Genomic DNA, 19,698 nt, shown 5'->3' on the forward strand with positions numbered 1-19,698 from the left:
TGTGACCAGGTTTGTGGCTGATAAAAATTTCCTGTTACCCCCCACTCATACTAATTATGGGCAAAAAACTTCAACTTTCAATGCGATATTCATTTGGAATGCTTTACCTTCTAGCATTAAGCGTTGCACTTCAATTCCTTTGTTCAAAAAGCCGGTCAAAAATCATTTTCTCGAATAACCTTACTTGTGATCGTTTACCTGTTTGACTCGTTTGTTCTTCGTTTTTTTATACCATGTTGCGTGTTTTGTCTTGATTTGTGATATAAAGGTGCCTTTTGATGTCTGTATATTGTAGGAATTTTCTGTTGCTCTGTATAAATTTGACCGTCGATTTGTATCGACAAACTGAGGGTCCCAATAAAGTCTCTGGCTCTGGGACCCTCATATGTATATCTTAGATTTTGTACCTTGTTTCTGGAAATAATAAAACTTGAAACTTGGAAACTTGAAACTTGAATATATGATGAAAATAAACGAGATGGTGGTACTTGGAGTGTTCACTAGATGGATGTACAGACAGACAGACAGACAGACAGACAGACAGAAGGACGGGTGGAAAGATGCACAGACGGACAGACATACAGACTGACAGACAAATGGACTCACGGACTGACAGTCAGACAAACAGACAGATGCTGAATGCACGGACTGACGCACGAATGGGCCAACAGACAGACAGACAGACAGACAGACAGACAGACAGACAGACAGACAGACAGACAGACAGACAGACAGACAGACAGACAGACAGACAGACGTACGGACGGACAGACGCATGGACAGACAGACAGACAGACAGACAGACGGACAGACAGACAGACAGACAGACAGACAGACAGACAGACGGACAGACAGGTAGACAGCCAGACAGGTAGACATGCAGAAGGATAAACGGACAGACTGACAGACAGACAGACACATAGACAGACAGACAGACAGACAGACAGGTGGATGAACGAACAGACGCACAGATGGAGAGACAGACATACAGACGGACGCATGGATGAACGCATGGACAGATAGACAGACAGGCAGACAGACAGACAGAATGGACGAACGTGCCCACGGAGGAAGGCCGCACGGACAGACAGACAGACGAACGCATGGATGGAAAGATAGAAGCACGAACACCCGGACAAATGCACGGTAGGACGGAAGCACGGATGGTCGGACCGGCAGAAGCACCGACGAATAGACCGACCGATGTTGGCCCGGATGGGTAGACGGAATCAAGGACGCAAGCAGGGACGGACAGAACATTCCTCCGAACATTCCTCTCGACACCATACGCACCTCACCGTCCACCTTGGTTTTTGGGCTGCACAGCCACCTCGATGGCTACTACGCTCCCCTTGGCAACCCGTTCATGCACGCCATGGTCATCGACGACGCTGCCGCGAAAAAAGTCTTAACACGCAATGATGGAGCAATGCACCAGTGCTAACGTCGCGGTTAGCGCAGACAGCGCGCATGACGAGTTGGCCTCGTGCGGTTTTATGGCACAGGATGCTAATGACGTCTGCAGGTACAAGTGACACCTCGGGAGCCTGAGAGCTGAGCTGCCTCCTCTGGCCGTGGCTATCATTGTGGAGGATAGAGGTGAGTTCTAGGAATGTGATAAAGAGGCCAGTGAGTCTAGGACCGGTGAGCGGGACGTCGCCGATGTTGGCGTAGCAGCGGAAATCGTGTGAAGAGGCTCTGCAGAGACGACACGGCGTCGCAGACACGCAAGGAGCAGCCAGTGGCGACAATGGGGGGAGGGGGGTTCAGAAGACGAAGAAGAAAGGTGGAAAAGTAAAAAAAAAATGGAGCAATCACGTTGGTCAGCGAAGTTATGTGGATGCAGCCGACTGCATTGGCGATGGAAAATACGCGGAAAATGATTGCGGTAGCGTTAGTTACATGAATGTTAACTGCCACGATGGCAGAGGAGAGACAGAGGAGCTCCGATATGCTGAAGTGGTGGCTGTTGACGAATAGGGAGCCGAGGAGGACCCAAGAGGTGGCGACGTCACTGATGCTTGGGAAGGAGCAGTGGTGAGCGCATACATTATTGTCGAGGAGGGCGTGGACAAAGTCGAGTACTACGAGGAAGTCGAAGGCGCGACCAGAGATGGTGAATGAGACGTGGTAGAGGGCATGGCCGCCGCCAACGCAAAGGTCGTACATGAGGTGGACAGTGCCGCGATTGCTGAGGACGATAGATTTGTTGCAAATGTTTTGGACAACGAGGCAGAGAAATTAGAAAATGTCGAGAGGAGTGTGCGGCAAAAGCCCGAAAAGCCCGGGAGGACAGACCTGGGGCCATGCTAGGAACCATCCTTGTCAGAAACAATGCTGTTCAGCGAAACGGAAGTACACCAAATGGTTCAGCAACGACACAGATTGGAACTACAACGATGTCGAGGTGTGCATCTCTGAAAACCGATGTAGCACCTACATCAGTGAAAGCCAAAAAATGGCTGCCGAAGGCGCATGCAGCCAAGCCTTTTATGTGAACGTCGCAATCCCATGGCTGCCGAGGTCGCCAGCATTCGATGACTACTAGGCAAAGGAGTGGCAGCCATCCATATGTGAATGGTACAGATGGCTTCATTGGTAAAAAACGACAAGTACACATGACAATGTCAACCTGTGTGAGTGTGGTGCGCCTCCATGTTTGGGTGGTGGTGGAGTTAGTACCCCTGTGCTAGTCAGCAGTTACCAGGTCCGGCAGCCCATGAGGTCCCACAAGGAGTTGGGGATGCACAGCGCCGCCACATGGTCATGTGTGACACGTGCAGTGAGGCCGTCGCCATGGGTAGACAGGACAGTTGCGTGGGCTAATGTAATGAAGTAGGACGTTATCTTCTTCACTTTTTACCGAAGGGAAGGGGCAATAAAGGAGTGGTAGCATCGACTGATAGAAGGAGAGAACGATGATCGCGAGTGCCCTCATGGCACGTGCCAGCTCCTGGCATCAGGCAGTTGCGGCCGGGCATCAGCAGAGTAAAAATGGCTGCTAGTCTGTCTCGGCATCGTCCGTGAGAGATTCCGAACAAGCCGCAGCCCAAAACCCAACAAGATCCTTGTGACGTAGTGCTTTTCCACTAATATTTTCCAGAGAAACTAAAAAGCGCACACGCTGCAAGTTAGGTTAGCTTTTGTCCCATCCCAGTTCTGCTACCGCTGCAAAGGTTTCTTGACTATTTCATCAATATTCGTATATTGGCATCACTAAGACTCAAAAATTGAAACTCGAGACCCTGCTTCTTTAGATTTCTCGCATTATGCTTGGTACCCCTCATTTGCAAACTCTGATTTGGTTCAAGTAACGGCAATCCTCTTATGCCTTGAGGAGCTCGCTCCAATTCACCGCGAAGCACAATTCATGCAGCCCAAACATTCCTAACAAGAGTACGCCCTGTTGAATTAGGCTGCAACATAGCTGCACCTGTAGCATTCGAAGGAACCAGGCCCCCATGGGCGTCGCTCGACCAGATCACCGTCGAACAAATACCGCGTCACATGAATCGAGATATTCAAACAAGATGATGCGAATAACAAGTGCAACATCTGAAAGAACCCACAGGAGAGTGGACCTTGTACACGGATGCATCTCCGTCTCATACCGGCGAGGGCTTTCGAACGGGAATAGCTTCCAGTGGACACCACTGTCATGGGGCTTTCATTGAAACATTACTACGCAATGCATTGCAGAAATCGTGGTCATAGTAGAAGCAGTTCCGATGCCCAACCCAAATGCCCATAATTCACTGATACGTACAGATTGCCAAGCAGCCTGTTAGCTCTCGCAACAGATCAAATTGCAGACGCCCATTACAGCAAACTTACGATGCACTCAGCTGAGCAAGCTTCGTTACGCGTTCATAAACAGTGCATACCTGGAAACTCTAGGAACAAAGGGAATAAAGTGGACACGCCTTGTCCCGCGTAACACTCCCAGGCCCTCCTCAGTGGTAGCCGGACTCACTGAAGCGCACCATATGACTTGCTATGGCACGTTTATGGGGCGCGAATGATTAGATGACACAGGCTACAATCGCAGGGTTAATGCCGATCCTCCTCCCTCCATGACGAGACGTGAGGCAGCCCTTGTAAGCCTTGCCCTAACTTACTCTTTGATGACACTCCACACTTAGCACTACATACAAGGCGAGGAGCAGCGGTGGCGTATTGGTTAGAGCATCCGCCTCGCATGCTAAAGGTCTGTGGTTCAAATCCCAGTGCCGCGAGGTTCCCAACCAGATAAAAAAAATCTGCGTGGTGATGGAACTGCATTACGAGGTCTGGGGTGTGGCCTCTCCAGAAACCACCTCCGGGAACGCACTCCCTGACCAGAGAAGGATTAGCCACCCTGGTGCAGTATCTGGCCACTACCTCCCACTTGCATACGTCAAATAACTCACGGCCCTCAGTCCCCAGCAGCTGCGAACCAACTGCCCCCGGTGGTGGTCAGATTTGCAACGCAGCAGAGGGTGCTAAGAATCTCTGGATCCGGACAAGCCGCCATTGGAACCTGAACTTGGCAACGTTTAACGCTAGAACCTTATCTAGTAAGGGAGTCTAGCTGTACTATTCGAGGAGCTAGAGGGTGTTAAACGGGATCTAATAGGGCTCAGTGAGGTTAGGAAGACAGATGAGGCCTACACAGTGATTCAGAATGGGCACGTCCTTTGCTATCGGGGCTTGGCTGACAGAAGGGAACTGGGAGTGGTGTTCTTAATTCACAGAAACATAGCTGGCAACATAGAGGAATACTATAGCAATAATGAAAAGGTGGTAGGTATTGTAATTAAACTGAATAAGAGATACAAGATGAAGGTGGTACATGCTTAAGCGCACACATCCAGCTATGATGACGCTTCAGTTGAAAGCTTCTATGAAGACGTGGAATAGGCAATGAGTAAGGTAAAAACACAGTATACAATGCTGATGGGAGACTTTAATGCAAAGTCAGCGAAGAAGCAGGCTCGAGACCAGGCAGTGGGAGATTATGGCATCGGCACTAGAAACACCAGAGGAGAGCTACTAGCAGAATTTGCAGAACGCAATAATTTACGGATTTCGAACATCTTCTACCGAAAACGAGGAAACCGCAAGTGGACATGGTGGAGCCCTAATGGCGAAAGTAAGAACGAAATAGACTTTATAATTAGTGCACACCCAGGCATCGTGCAGGATGTGGAAGTAGTTGGCAAGCTAAGATGCAGTGATCATAGAATGTTAGGGTCTCGAATTCGCCTAGACTTGAGGAAGGAACGACAAAAAACTGATACGCAAAAAGCCAATCAATAAGCTAGCACTGAGAGGGAAAGTACAGGAATTCAGGGTCTTGCTTCAGAACAGGTACTCGGCTCTTAGTGAGGAAACCAACCTTAGCTTACATACAAAGAATGATAATCTGACGAGTATCATTACGGAGTGTGCAGTGGAAGTTGGGGGCAGGGTAGTTAGACAGGACACTGGCAAGCTTTCTCAGGAAAAGAAGATTCTCATTAAGAAGCGTCAAATCATGAAAGTCTCAAGTACAAAAGACAAAATATAACTGGCATAGCTTTCGAAGTTGAATAATAGGCGTAAGATACCCGATGTAAGAAGGTATGACTTGGAGATAATTGAACACGCTCTGAAAAACAGAGGAAGCGTCAAAGCAGTGAAGAGGAAACTTGGGATAGGCAAAAATCGGATGTATGCACTAAGGGACATAGAAGGTAAAATAACTACCAATATGGATAGGATAGTGAAATTAGCGAAGAGTTTTACAGAGATCTGCACAGTAGCCGCGACAATGACGACTTTAATACAATAAGAACTAGCAGAAACCCACATGACACCCAACCAGTAATGATAAAAGAAGTCAGAAAAGCCTTGCAGATTATGCAAAGAGGCAAAGCTGCTGGTGAGGATCAGGTAACATCAGATCTGCTGAAAGATGGAGGACAGATTGTGTTAGAAAAGCAAGCCACCCTGTTTACGAGGTGTCTCCTGACGAGAAGGGTACCAGAGTCTTAGAAGAACGCTAACATCATCTTAATAGATGAGAAAGGAGATGACAAGAATTTGAAGAACTACAGGCCGATTAGCTTGCTCTCTGTAGTATACAAGGTATTTACAAAGGTAATTGCTAACAGAGTAAAGAAAACATTGGAATTCAATCAACCAAATTTGAAACAAGCAGAATTTCGAACAGGCTACTCAGCAATCGACCACATTCATACTATCAATCAGGTAATAGAGAAATGCTCAGAATACAGCCAACCACTATACATAGCCTTCATAGATTACGAGAAGGCGTTTGATTCAGTAGGAATGTCAGCCGTCATGCAGACACTGCGGAATCAGGGCGTCGATGATGTATATATAAACATCCTGGAAGAAATCTACAGGGGGTCAACTGCTCCCATAGTGCTTCATAAAGACAGCAACAGAATACCCATCAAGAAGGGTGTAAGGCAGGGGGGCACAATCTCCCCAATGCTATTTACCGCGTGCTTACAGGAGGTTTTCAGAAGCCTAGAATGAGAACAGTTAGGGATAAGAGTTAATGGAGAGTACCTTAGTAACCTGCGTTTCGCCGCTGACATTGCATTGCTGAGTAACTCAGGGGACGAACTGCAACTCATGATTACGGAGTTAGACAAGGAGAGCAGAAAGGTGGGTCTTAAAATGAATCTGTAGAAAACGAAAGTAATGTACAAACACCTCGGAAAAGATAAGCACTTCAATATAGGTAATAGTGCACTTCAAGTTGTAAAAGATTATGTCTACTTAGAGCAGGTAATAACCGTGGAGCCGATCCACGAGAGTGAAGTAACTAGAAGAATAAGAATGGGGTGGAGCACCTTTGGCAAGCACTCTCAAAATATGACAGGTAGATTGCCACTATCCCTCAAAAGGAAGGTACATAACAGCTGTATCTTGCCGTTACTTAGCTACGGAGCAGAAACCTCGAGACTTACAAAGAGGCTTCAGCTTAAATTGAGGACGACGCAGCGAGCAATGGAAAGAAAAATGGTAGGTGTAACCTTAAGAGACAAGAAGAGAGCAAAGTGGATTAGGGAACAAACGGTGGTTGAGGATATCATAGCTGAAGTCAATAAGAAGAAATAGACATGGGCCGTGCATGTAGCGCGTTGACAGGATAACCGCTGGTCGTTAAGGGTAACTAACCGCATTCCCAGAGAAGGCAAGTGGGTTAGGGGGAGACAGAAGAGTAGGTGGGCAGATGAGATTAAGAAGTTTGCGTTGTACAGAAGCCGCCGTTTGCGTGTATAAATTGGCAGCAGCAAGCACAAGCCCGGCTTCACTGGCGGAACATGGGAGAGGCCTTTGTCCTGCTGTGGACGTAGTCAGGCTGATGATGATGATTGTGATGACAAGGCAAGGACAGGTCACCTGCTTGCATGGCCTGTGGCGGTTTCCCGGATAACGCTCACGTTCTGTGGGACTGTCCGGGGGGTCGCGGAGCTATGGCGAGAGCCTCAAGCAGATACCTCTGAACCTGAAAATTGTGACGCTAGAGGAGGGGCTGCCGGATTCTCCCCAGACATCATGAAGACACTGCTTGAACATTTCAAATTTTTAGGTCTGTCTGGTGGATAGGCCTTTCTTTAGTGGTCTCTCTCTTTCTCTATCCTCTCTGATTAGTTTCAACATCCCACAATGGTCCACAAGACATCCATGGCTGGGAACGCTGTGTTATGTGAACGCCTAATGCACAAGAGACCACGTCCTTTTTGCAGTGCTGCCTCTGTAACTGACCTGGCCACTAGCTGCATAAAATGCTGTGCCGCTGAGCGTACAGAAGGGCAGTTCTCGAAAGTGCGCTGCCCACAAGTGCAACTGTGAGCGCCGATAATGAATAATTTATGCTGTGTCAATCTGTGACATATCAGCGACCAGCCGCTTCTTACATGTATATCTGATTTTTGATCGAATCGACTTGTCCTTTAACGTTTCACCTAATTGTATGGTTTATAAATCTGTTGTTACAGGGAGACGAGAGAAAAAGGTGATAATTTCAATATTCACACAGTCACTGTAATTAAGGAAAAAACAAGCAAATGGCGAGACAAAGAACCATTTAATTCTTCACTTCTTCCGCTATGAAGCCGCACATAACATTACCTTCCAACGGCGCAACCACCAACTTGGTGCAACTGGAGAAAGATGGAAGTAAAAATGGTCACTATGCACGTGTGTCGACGGAGTCCGGTGTACGATAAGGCTACAAGCAGACAACGTGAACGATATCAGTATGGGGTTGAGTTGGCGAGAGCGAATACAGTGTTTCAATTTCATACGAGACGTTCGTATGAAATTTACAGTGCACACGATATTTTCTGATATACGGGAACAGTAACTTCTCAAAAAGCGGATGACAAGAGATCCTGGGAGAAAGTGGGCGTCTTAGTGACGGCTGTCGTAACACGATTTTTGTCACTCTTGCGAGTCAGCTGAACACACCCAAGTTGACGTGCATGGATGGTAAATGCGGGCTACTGCTTCTTGAGCCTATTCAGTACGTGGGCACGGTGAAGGATGCCTCATCGGGTCCATAGACAACGTCGCATTTCGGCCAAACAAAATAAAGGTGAAAAGCCAGTCATCTCGTGTCATGACGTGTTACAGGCAAACGTGACTAAAGGCAACGCTGTATCCAGATTACAGAGTAAGATCCCGACCCTGGTGGTCGGCAGATACGTACATTGCCAGCATGTCCGTAGTGGTTCGGGTCATCGGCTCCATCAAGCCATTCGTCTGGGAATAGTAAGCCATATTTAGCCTATGTTTTGTCAATCAAGGCATTAAAATATCATTGATCCTAGAAAGAAACTGCCTGTCACGGTCCGTTAGGAGTTTCCGCGGTGTTCCACGCTGAAGAATTACGTTGTAGGGCAAGAAGTCTGCGACATCGGTCGCACAGCTGATGGGAAGTGCACGAGTAATTGCAAATTGTGTGGTTTATTTCTTGGCAACGACGATTCATTGATTTCACGAGACAGACGTAGGGAACGGACCAAGCAAGTCGAGGCTGACACGTTGAAACGGCTCATGTGGGACATCAAGGGATTGAAGGCGGCCAGCACGCGGGAGTGCTGCCTTTTTCCGGTGCTGAAAGTGGTCGCATGAGCTCACATAACGGCGCAGCCACCTATACATTCCGGGCTAGTAGAACCGAAGGCGTGCACGATTGTAGGTTCGGGAACCACCAAGATGCCCCACTGTCGCCACGTCGTGAATCTGGCGTGATAACAGTCCAACGATGGTGCACCGAAATCACAAGTGAAGACCATCAGATATCCAATTGCGACGAAGCGAGGTGCCGGCACTTACAGCCACAGCCACGCCTATGTACAGCGCTCGAGCAGCCGGTTTTTGCTCTGCTGCCCGAGATCATTAGGCAGTTTTGAGCTCTAAAGGGGTGTATTAGGAGCATGTATGGCCTAGTTGTCAGGCTGACCACGTCAGAGCCTGATACTGGCTCAAGGTTACCGCCAAAAGAGCAAAAACCAGCTGTTCGAGTGCTCTACACAGACGTGGCCGCGGATGTAATACTAAGAACCGAAGGGAAGGGTCCGGAGCCAGAGAGTTGAGGTGGTCAATGATCTTGTGGAGAGCCGGGTCAGGGCGTTGGTCAGCAGAAATGTTAATGAGGTCAATTATAGCGAGCACAGATGTGTGGTATCATTCTCTGTAGGGTCCAGCGGGTCTACGAGATAATGGGACAGGCAGACGGCTTCTTGTTTGAATCAACCAGATTTGTAGACGACAGTCAATGTGCACTCTGGAAATCGTGGTGCCCGATGACCAAGAGGACCAGTGCGATGCTTCAGAGAAGACAGCCAGCATAGGGCATGGTGATCACTTTCAACGGTGAAGGGTCTGCCGTAGAGATATAGACGAATTTTTCCCGACAGCCCAAACAAGAGAGAGGAACTCTCTCTCGGCTATAGAAGAGTTGCGCTCAGCTGCGGAGAGAAGGTAGCTGGCGTAAGCAATGACACAGTCGTGACCACGTTTATTTCGGCCGAGGACAGCGCCGATACTATGACCACTGGCATCGGTACGCACTTCGGTAGGCGAAAGTCGACCAAATGGGCAAACACGGGGGCAACATGAGTAGGTCGAGAGAGGAGAAAAAGGCTATGCTTAGTCTGGTCTCTAAGAGAAAGAGACTTCCTTTTTCAAAGGGCATGTGAGGGGCTGTACAATTGCCGCAAAATTGTTAACAAAGCAGCGAAAATACGAGCACAAGCCAAAAAAACAAGTAAACGTCCTTAGGAGAACTTGGAGTAGCGAAGCTGATGACGGAGCATATTTTTGTTAGAGGAGGTCGTATACTCGCAGCGTCAACAAGATGGTCGAGCACGGTGGTCTCCCAGCTGAGAAAATGGCATTTTGAAGAGATCAGTTGAATACCGGTGGCACAAAAAACTTTGGAAATTGCCGACATGCGTTTCAGGCGACTTGTGAACGTAGGTGAGAATACGGCATCGTCCAGGTAGCAGAGCCCTGTGAATCACTTGTAATCCCGTAGTAGGGAGTCTATCATGTGGTCCAATGTTCCTGGCGCCCCGCGCAACGCAGAGGGCATGAATTTAAACTCATATAGACCATTGGAGTAATAAAGACGGTCTTCTCCCAATCATGTTCATCGACAGCAAATAACCAATAGTCCAAGCCAAGGTCTACGGAAGAAAAGTACCTTGTCCCTATAAAAAAGAATCAAGAAAGTCGTCTATTTGCTATAGAGGGTCTTTCTTGGTGATGTTGCTGAGGGGCTGGTAGTCAACACGGAATCACTAGGTGTTGTCTTTTATTTCTTGCAAGTATTACGGGCGACGTTTAAGGACTTGAAGATGGGTCGATGATATGCTTAGCAAGCATCTTGTCGACTTCCGTTTGAATGACGCTACGCTCGGACCGTGAGACACAGTAAGGACGTTGATGAATGGGTCTTGCGCCTCCAGTGTCGATTCGATAGGTCACCAGATATGTTTGACCACGTTGGGGTGAAGCGAAATCAAAAACATTGTGGTATGACGCCAACGAAAGGCGTAGGTCTTGGCTTTTAGACGGAGGAACATCCTGGACAATAATGTTGTGGAACAGGCTGACAGGTGTTGCGCAAGTAGCACGGCTGCCTGAAGGTTGCTGTGGGGCATCAATGTCCAGGGTAACAGGACCGTTTGCGTCAAACGGTGATTATTGTGTCCAGCATCATAGCTTTAGGAAGCAGTTCTGTGCAGCGTTCAAAGTTCAGGACCGATATGCAAGCGCTGCTCGCAGAAGTAGTCACAATAGAGTGAGGCAGAGCTACACGTTCAGTTAGGAAAACCTCAAATTATGGGGTAACCAGGTAGTCACCGTCACGTACTGTTAGGTCTGTGTTAAATGAGACGTAAGTCGTGGTACCTGGGTGCAAGCGAATAAACTGAACACATAAACGCGGCACCATCGCGAGAGTGAGGAAAGATATAGCAGGAAGTTCTAACCGTAAAGAACAGTCGATAAGGACAGAATTCGTGCTCAGAGAATCGGGAATGAGGATGAGGTCATTGGGGCACTCTCTTAGAAGAACTAAGATAACTGACATCTTGTGGTCGTCGAAATTCATACGCGCAGTGCACACTCCAAGGATGGTAGGTGTACCGCCATCGGCTACACGAACAACAGGTGATTAGGTGTGTGTAAGGATTTGATGGAGACAACAAGAAAAGTGAGCGCTCAAGACGGGAAATTGGGCACCTGCGTTGATGAGCACTGAAACATTTATTGATATGTGGGGTTTAACGTCCTAAACCACCATATGATTATGAGAGATGCCGTAGTTGAGGGCTCCAGAAATTTTGACCACCTGAAGTTCTTTAACGTGCACCCAAATCTGAACACACGGGCCTACATTTCCGCCTCCATCGGTAATGCAGCCGCCGCTGCCAAGATTCGAATCCGCGACCTGCGGTTAAGCAACCGAGCACCTTGATTGATTGATTGATTGATTTGTGGGGCTTAACGTCCCAAAACCACCATATGATTATGAGAGACGCCGTAGTGGAGGGCTCCGGAAATTTCGACCACCTGGGGTTCTTTAACGTGCGCCCAAATCTGAGCACATGGGCCTACAGCATTTCCGCCTCCATCGGAAATGCAGCCGCCGCAGCCGGGAATCGAACCAGCGACCTGCGGGTCAGCAGCCGAGCACCTTAGCCACTACACCACCGTGGCGGGGCATGAGCGCTGAAACAGGCACGCCATCTACTTGTACGTTCAAAAAGCTTGTCGACTTTTCAGAGCTAACAGACTATTTCCGGGTCAATTGATTATTGCAGCACGACCTCCGAGACGGGGACTGGTCAGTTTTCCGAGGAGAGACGACGGTGGAAGGTGAAGGGGACCGACACAGCATAGGTGACCGATAATGTCGCTACGGCTGTGGGGACGGTGAGCAGTCATAACGTGGTCGCTATTCGGGCATTAAGTTTCAGTGGGTGATCCTAGTTGTGCAAAGGGGAGGTTCGAGTGTGGTCTGAATGGTATTGTGAACGAGGAGACAATGGCCCACGGTAGCAACAATAGCGAGAATTCTGCCCTGCCCCATTGCAGTTAAAACTTATCGGCCTGTCATCACGTGTGCACCACTGGTTCGAATCCAGAGATGGATTATCCAGGGTTCAAAGGGTTCAAATGAACCGGGCGCTCCGGTTTAAGGGGCCGCCTAAGGTACAAAAATTGGCCAACTTCATTATTTTGTTCGAAAAGGCTCAACTTTCCTTGTGTATTTCCCTGATAGAAACGCAATATATATTTCAGTAATCAATATACATGCTTCTAAGAGGTTGTTCATTGTCTAATAGTGCATAGTTTTTAAGTCACCTTACAGTTCTTCAGTCTGTAGTAAAAACCTTTTACTTGCCCACGACCATGCATCATGTTGAGGGACGGCGCTTATCCAACATATAGGCACATAGAGCAGCCTGACAAGTATTTCAGCAGCTGTGGTCCAACAAGCAATGTGAAGGTGTATAGTGAGTGGTTCCTGATTTAATTATTGTTTAAAGTGCTGAGTGAAAAAAAATTGGCAGATGCCAGGTAAAGTGGGAATCAATGATATGCAAAGCACGAACGAGAAAGGTTGATGTATCACGTCAAATTCAGCACAAAGTTACGAGGCGGAGGTTAATTATGCCATACCTACATTACCTTTATGTGATGTTTATCAAGTTATGCGTATCCTCTACCTTTATCGTCTATTCACGTCACGTAATACCAACTTTAGTGTATGTTGAGCCAGCGAAACGGCCGTGAGCACGCAATGAGCGTAGCAAACAGTTAAATTTTACAGACACGCATATCTTGATTAATATGTTTGGAACTTTTATTTGCATTCGTCGTCTATTCACGCCACGTAATACCAAATTTGGTACATGTGGAACTAGTAAAACGGCCGCGAGTACGCTATGAGCGTATCATGTAGTCATGCTTTACAAGACACTGATATGTGGAGTTTAACGTCCCAAAACCATCATATGATTATGAGAGACGCCGTAGTGGAGGGCTCCGGAAATTTCCACCACCTGGGGTTCTTTAACGTGCACCCATATCTGAGCACACGGGCCGACATTTCCGCCTGAAGGTAAACAACGCTATAGGTTAAGACGAATGGAAAAAACACGCATGGTATTTGGACTGTGCTTTTAAGAATCGTACGCATTCTTTCTTTTATTCTTAACGGCTCACACAGTTTAGCCTTTTTTTCAGTTTGATCGAACGAACCAAAGAAGTCCTAATGCTCTCCATGTGTATTCGTCTCCTGATATAGGTAGTTATTACTATGACAATCTCTCCGCGTGTTCCGGAAGAAAGAAAACGCCCAGGTGACATTAAACACTCCAGAGTGGCTCAGAATAAATATAGCTTTTATCATTGGCAGCTAAATCTAAAGAACGCTTAGTCTCAACCATGACGAGGTGATAAGCTGGGGAAAAAGGGGCGGGGTGAGGGTAAAGCCTCCTCCCCTTATTTTTTTTAACTGGTCCCTCCACACTGTTATTCCGGCCCCGAACGCTACTGGAGTGAGTCGGTTGTGGGTTATAACATGACACAGGGCTGACTGCGGGACGACGGACGCCATATATGGACAGAATACCTGCATTTTCAAGTTCTTCCCTCTCGGCGGCTTGGATTATTGACACTGTCAAGGCAGGCCTCCTTGAAACAAATAGCCTGGGGAGCTGATGGGGTTGCGACCTCGATTCTCGTCTCAAAAGACGCAAGAATTTTTCGGTACAGGGCAGCGGCTGGATTTTAACTTCTTCGCACGACGACGTGGGGGCAGTTTTACTGAGCCAAACAAAACGCTGCGTGACTCTTCGGCTCTTTGCTTGTTGGAACCGCTGGCACTCTCTGATGATGTTCACAGAGGTGGAGCAGTCCTCATACAAAAGCAAATGAAAGGTCAATCCTTTAAGAATCTGGCTGACATTGTCAGCTTCGGGCATTTGGCAGTCAGATTGCCGGCACAAGGCTAAGACATTGTCTTTGCACACCTTGTATGGTTCTGCCAAGGTTCGGGCACGGCACGAGAGTTTTTCTTTACTGGGTGGCTTGTTGCGTGCGATTAGCTTTTTGAAAAGAGCTTTCTTTTTTGTTTACCTACGCCCTAACTTGTCAGCTGTTCTTCGTGCGTGTCTAACCACACACTGGCCGTACCCCTAAGGTAGTAAATGAAATTCGCAAAAATCAAAGTAGGATCCTACTGTTTAGTCTTGCTACCTGCGATACAGTAGTGGTGCAGGCTCTTCTCACAATATGTTTAGTCTTGCTGACGCGCTTGTAGACGGCCAGCCATTTTTCCACGTGCGGTCCCGCAGAAGTGACCGAGGTCTCGCCTGTGAGTCACAACAACGTGGCGAAGGGCATCCGTCATACCGGAGGCTGTGTCGATAGAGCTGTTTGTAGACATGATGGTCTTCCAAGAAAGCCCGCTGCAAAGTTTCATGATGTGCTTCGGAAGTATTCCACGTTCTCCACAAAAGATGTCACGAGGAGTCGACAGAAAAAGGTTATAACTGCAATATCTACACTGTCACAGTAATCGCGGTAGGGACAACCAAGATAGCGAGACAAGGATATTGATGAAGATGAGTCCACAACCATGGCTTATACTCACTCAGGGTGATCGGCGAGAATTGATTGCACAATTTACAGAGACTATTTCTATATTGAAAATCTATACCCCCCCCCCCCCGCCTCCAAGAAAACTATAGAACGAAAAGCATGCAATAATTGTTTGTCACTCATTCAGATCAGACAATGAATTTGTTACCTTAGACAGACATTAGCGTGGTTAAACAAAACTCCTGTTTTCGTTTAATTATTCATGCAGGAAGAAAGCTCACGTAAGTAAAAGCTGAAATCGTTAAGCTTCATTAGGTTAAATACAAACTGCATCAAAAGTGTTCTTGTGGCTGAAGCCCAGGTCTAAAGCACCAAAGGAAAGTATGTTCGCAGTTGTGAAGTTCAGCCCTAGGCTAGAAAATTGGATGACTAAAAGTCTTGTTAGCTATCTGTACTGGTGACATGAGCGAAAATTGTGCTCTGTTATTTCTGATTCTGAACAAAAGTTCCGCAAAGTTGATAACGCCAGACCAGCGCTGTGTGAATAGAAATTTAACGGGGGACATGACATTGAGATTTGGTTAGATAGATAGAAATGTGGAGTTTAACGTCCCAAAACCACTATATGATTATGAGAGACGCCGTAGTGGAGGGCTCCGGAAATTTCAACCACCTGGGGTTCTTTAACGTGCACCCAAATCTGAGCACACGGGCCTACAACATTTCCGCCTCCATCGAAAATGCAGCCGCCGCAGCCGAAATTCGAACCCGCGACCTGCGTGTCAGCAGACCTGCGTGTAGCCACTAGACCACCGCGGCGGGATTTAAGATTTGGTTATTATGACTTCCAACTGCCTTATAGGACACTGCTGGATTATCCACGATAATCTTAAGTGCGTAAATTTCGTCGATGACATTATTGCTTCCATGTCATCTGCACGGAGCGAAAGTTTTCTGTATCTTGCCGCAGTTATTGTAGCCACTTCATCAAGGACAGATACTGGACCATTCAATGCCGCTCGTGCTAGAGAGTCAGCAATTTAAATTACTTTTAATATGCAATTGCCAGGTACCCCTTCTAATCTCAGTAGCTACAACTGAGGAGGGACTAGCATAAGTGGCGTCTTTGAGGCCATAGATTTTCACGACACCGTAATCGATGTACATACTCACAGGGCATCAGTAATTACGATTGCGGCGGCTGTGTTTCCGATAAAGGCGGAAATGTTGTAGGCCCGTGTGCTCAGATTTGGGTGCACGTTCAAGAAACCCAGGTGGTCTAAATTTCTGCAGCCCTCCACTACGGCGTCTCTCATAACCATGTGGTGGTTTTGGCACGTTAAACCCTTCATATCAATATCGGTAATTATTATTGCGTTATGAACATTCAAAGGTAGATTCCGCAGCGCTAGAAACATTTCCAACTGTTCAGCTTCAAAAGCAGAATTGAAGTCCAGTAGTCGTAAAAAAAAATACCAGCCAAGTCAACAATATACTTACACCTTTTCGTTCATTACTGAAACATCTGTGGCTATGATATTATACGTTTTTTCGTTTGCAAGATAATCTCGCAGTCGGCTATTCCAGACACTGTATGAGTGCAATCTGAGCTTTGAAAAAAAAAATCTCATCAAATTTTATCTTAACATTCTGATATGAAGTCTGCGCTGCAAGCAAATCTCACTATTCACATTTATCCTGTCTAATTTTTTCTGGACAAAAGCAATGTGAGATGTTCGAACCCGTGCCCAATTGGCAAAAAAATGTGTTTGCATCATTTATAAAAGTATATTCAGATCGTCTTGACGCATAGCTCCAAAACCGAGAGACTAGGAGCCACTTAGTCCTTCACTTCTACGTCCCCTGTGAAGCGGCACATAATACTGTGACCGTTGTCTTGACCTATAGCCATAGACATGTTGGGCTTCTAAGCACTAAGAAAGTGGTTAGGAGAGATAATTGTGTAGTTCAGTGAAAAGAAAGAAAGAAAGAAATAAAGGAAGGAAGAAAGAAAGAAAGAAAGAAAGAAAGAAAAAAAGAAAGAAAGAAAGAAAGAAAGAAAGAAAGAAAGAAAGAAAGAAAGAAGGAAAGAAAGAAAGAAAGAAAGAAAGAAAGAAAGAAAGAAAGAAAGAAAGAAAGAAAGAAAGAAAGAAAGAAAGGAAGGAAGGAAGAAACTCACAGTGGCACTGCAAGGGTCAAGCACCAATGCGATGGCAACAAACTAGAGCTTGCTATGGTTGCGGCTTTGGTGAGTTGTTTCATGCTGTTGTTGTGGCCTCTTTGTCTTGTGTCTGAATTTCGCGCTGTTCCTTCCTCTTATGAACAAACGGGAACTTCGTGCAAAGAGAGGCTAGCAGCTCATTACTTTGACACACATGGCCACTGAAGCGAGCCAAGTGAGAGTCATGCGGTCTATAGCGTCAACGCGAACTTCGCTATGAAAGCTCGACATGTATGAGCCTTAGTGTGCAGAGATAAGTGCGCCAGCACGACAACGCCCAAAGGACGGAACCAGAAGAACGCTGCCAGTCGAAAAACGGCAGGGGCACTGCTTTCTAAACAGCAGTATGGAGCCTACATGACCACCAGGCTCCCTAAAGTGCACTCTTTGACACCTTGCGTCTTCCTGCGGGTAATAATCAACAAGTCTCTGCCCCACTGCAGTACTTTATTGGACCTTGGTGATAACGTTAAATAGTGCATAGAATTTCAAAGGAGCTTATTATAATTGAGTGACCAGAAGTGCATGGGCGATCACTAGAAGCAGTGACTCCCATATGTAGGACAAATTCATTTGCATCAGGCATCCAGTTTCTTAGACGTTCGTAATTGGAATTAATGAAGGCTGAAAAGTAGATGCGCAGGTAATTAGATCTAAGTGCACGTTTAAAAGTCAGTGCGGTGGAAATTTTCAGAACACTTCGCTGTCCCGTCCGCCTATTTATATCGCGGTTTCGGGCTCTGAAACCACAATTGTTATACTTCAGATATGAGTGAGAATCGGTGATATTAGGGTTTTATGGCACGTATTATAGGAAAGGTGCATGGATACTTGCGCTTTAGATTTGCAACAGTGTTGAAATGTTAAAGTAGGTATGACTCACACTGTTCACATGCCCTGTGAGAGTGCTAATGTCTTTGTTGAGCCAGGACTGTCACCTTCAAGAATAATATGATCGGAGAGAAGGCTTAAAAAGGCCCTGCAACACTATTTGAGCATGTATTTTTCATCGGTTCTTCAGGTGCTGTGGAACACGCCTATATCGTTGTGCAAATGGCAACGCCAAAATTGACGCTGTCATAATTTTGATTCAAGGGACAAACTACTTTGATGTCAGACTACGGCAACACACATCGGCTATTTTCGTTATGAGAAGTGGCGTAATATTATGTGACGTGATGACAAACACCGTTCGATTTTGATTGGCTGGATGCGTGAAATAGCGTGCAATATTCATATGGTGGTAGCTAGACCATATGAGTGAATGCTAAAAAGAGCAAAAATGTTTTTTGTACTTTCTCAGAAAGAAATCATTCCTGTTTCTAAATGATGTATTTTGAGAACAACGAACACAACACAGCCTGTGAGTGAGGCTATGGTACGCCAGCAAGCAACTAAAAGTGGAAAGGCATGCCAGGTTTTTAGCCAGCCAAAAATTCGACGGGTGATAGGCGCCGGCGTTGCCGTAGAACGAGTCTTGCATGCAAGCTGAAAAGTGACCCTGCCCAAAGTGTATGTGTGTATCTTACACAGTGTGACCGTGGGAGCGTCTTCTACTCGACGCAGGTGGTTCACAGTAACCATGCTAAAGACGCCATGAAGAAGAGCAGTAGCGAGGTAGTGTGTGAAAGCTACCATGAGGTTACATTTCCAGAATGTCTTTATCAGACGCGCACTGTGACTCTAAGTGGCCTTTGGCGTCAGCAAGCGAGTGAAATGCAAAAGAGAACTTTTCTCTTCGTCATCCTCTAGAGTTCTGAGTTTTGAGGACTTCTAACTTCCCTTTGCGTGCACCAATTTCCATCATTTTGGTTGCATTCGTCTCAGTAATCATCACTACATGTCTTCCGGTGCTTAATAGAGATGTTTCAAAAGTGTCGCAGGGTCCCTTTAATTACATCGTCAAATGTGATCGATGATTGCTAAATCGTAAATGATTGGGTGTATTAGTTCAATGCTTTGTTTAAAACCGTATAGGAGGTACCTGCTGAGCACGTCACATTCTGTCGGCTAACCAGAGTCATCTGTACTTTACCAGGCTCCAGTATTGAATCAAGGAGGACCTGGCACTACATATAAATTAATTCGCACTATGTTCGGCGATGACATTACCCTCCAAGCATCTTGGTGGTCCGACAAATAAGGCTTCCTTTCAGGAAAGTTGGACACTCCGGTGTGAGCAAGGGTAACGATGACGAGGACCCCAATGGCAAGACTTGTAGGTTTGATTATCCGCATTCTTCTCTTAGATGAATGGCTAAGACGGGCAGCGCACCTGCGAAAGAGGAGCATCGAGCGACGAAATTGTTTATTCTTAAGTGACATTATGTTTGCTATATTTCATATTTATAACA

The 19,698-nt window shown here is 46.6% G+C and overlaps 1 protein-coding gene across 2 annotated transcripts in view; it reads right to left on the bottom strand.

Annotated features, from left to right (window-relative positions):
• The window catches only part of LOC119178584 (uncharacterized), a 49,751-nt gene that overhangs the window by 17,130 nt on the left and 12,923 nt on the right, over positions 1 to 19,698 (bottom strand). For both annotated transcript variants that reach the window (XM_075883904.1, XM_037429796.2), the window contains exon 3: positions 19,457 to 19,619. In XM_075883904.1, coding sequence (XP_075740019.1) covers positions 19,457 to 19,619 — 163 coding nt within the window. The remainder of the gene's footprint in view (positions 1 to 19,456; positions 19,620 to 19,698) is intronic.

The sequence above is a fragment of the Rhipicephalus microplus genome, chromosome 1 (genome assembly GCF_043290135.1).
Source record: "Rhipicephalus microplus isolate Deutch F79 chromosome 1, USDA_Rmic, whole genome shotgun sequence".
Classification (NCBI taxonomy): Eukaryota; Metazoa; Arthropoda; class Arachnida; order Ixodida; family Ixodidae; genus Rhipicephalus; species Rhipicephalus microplus.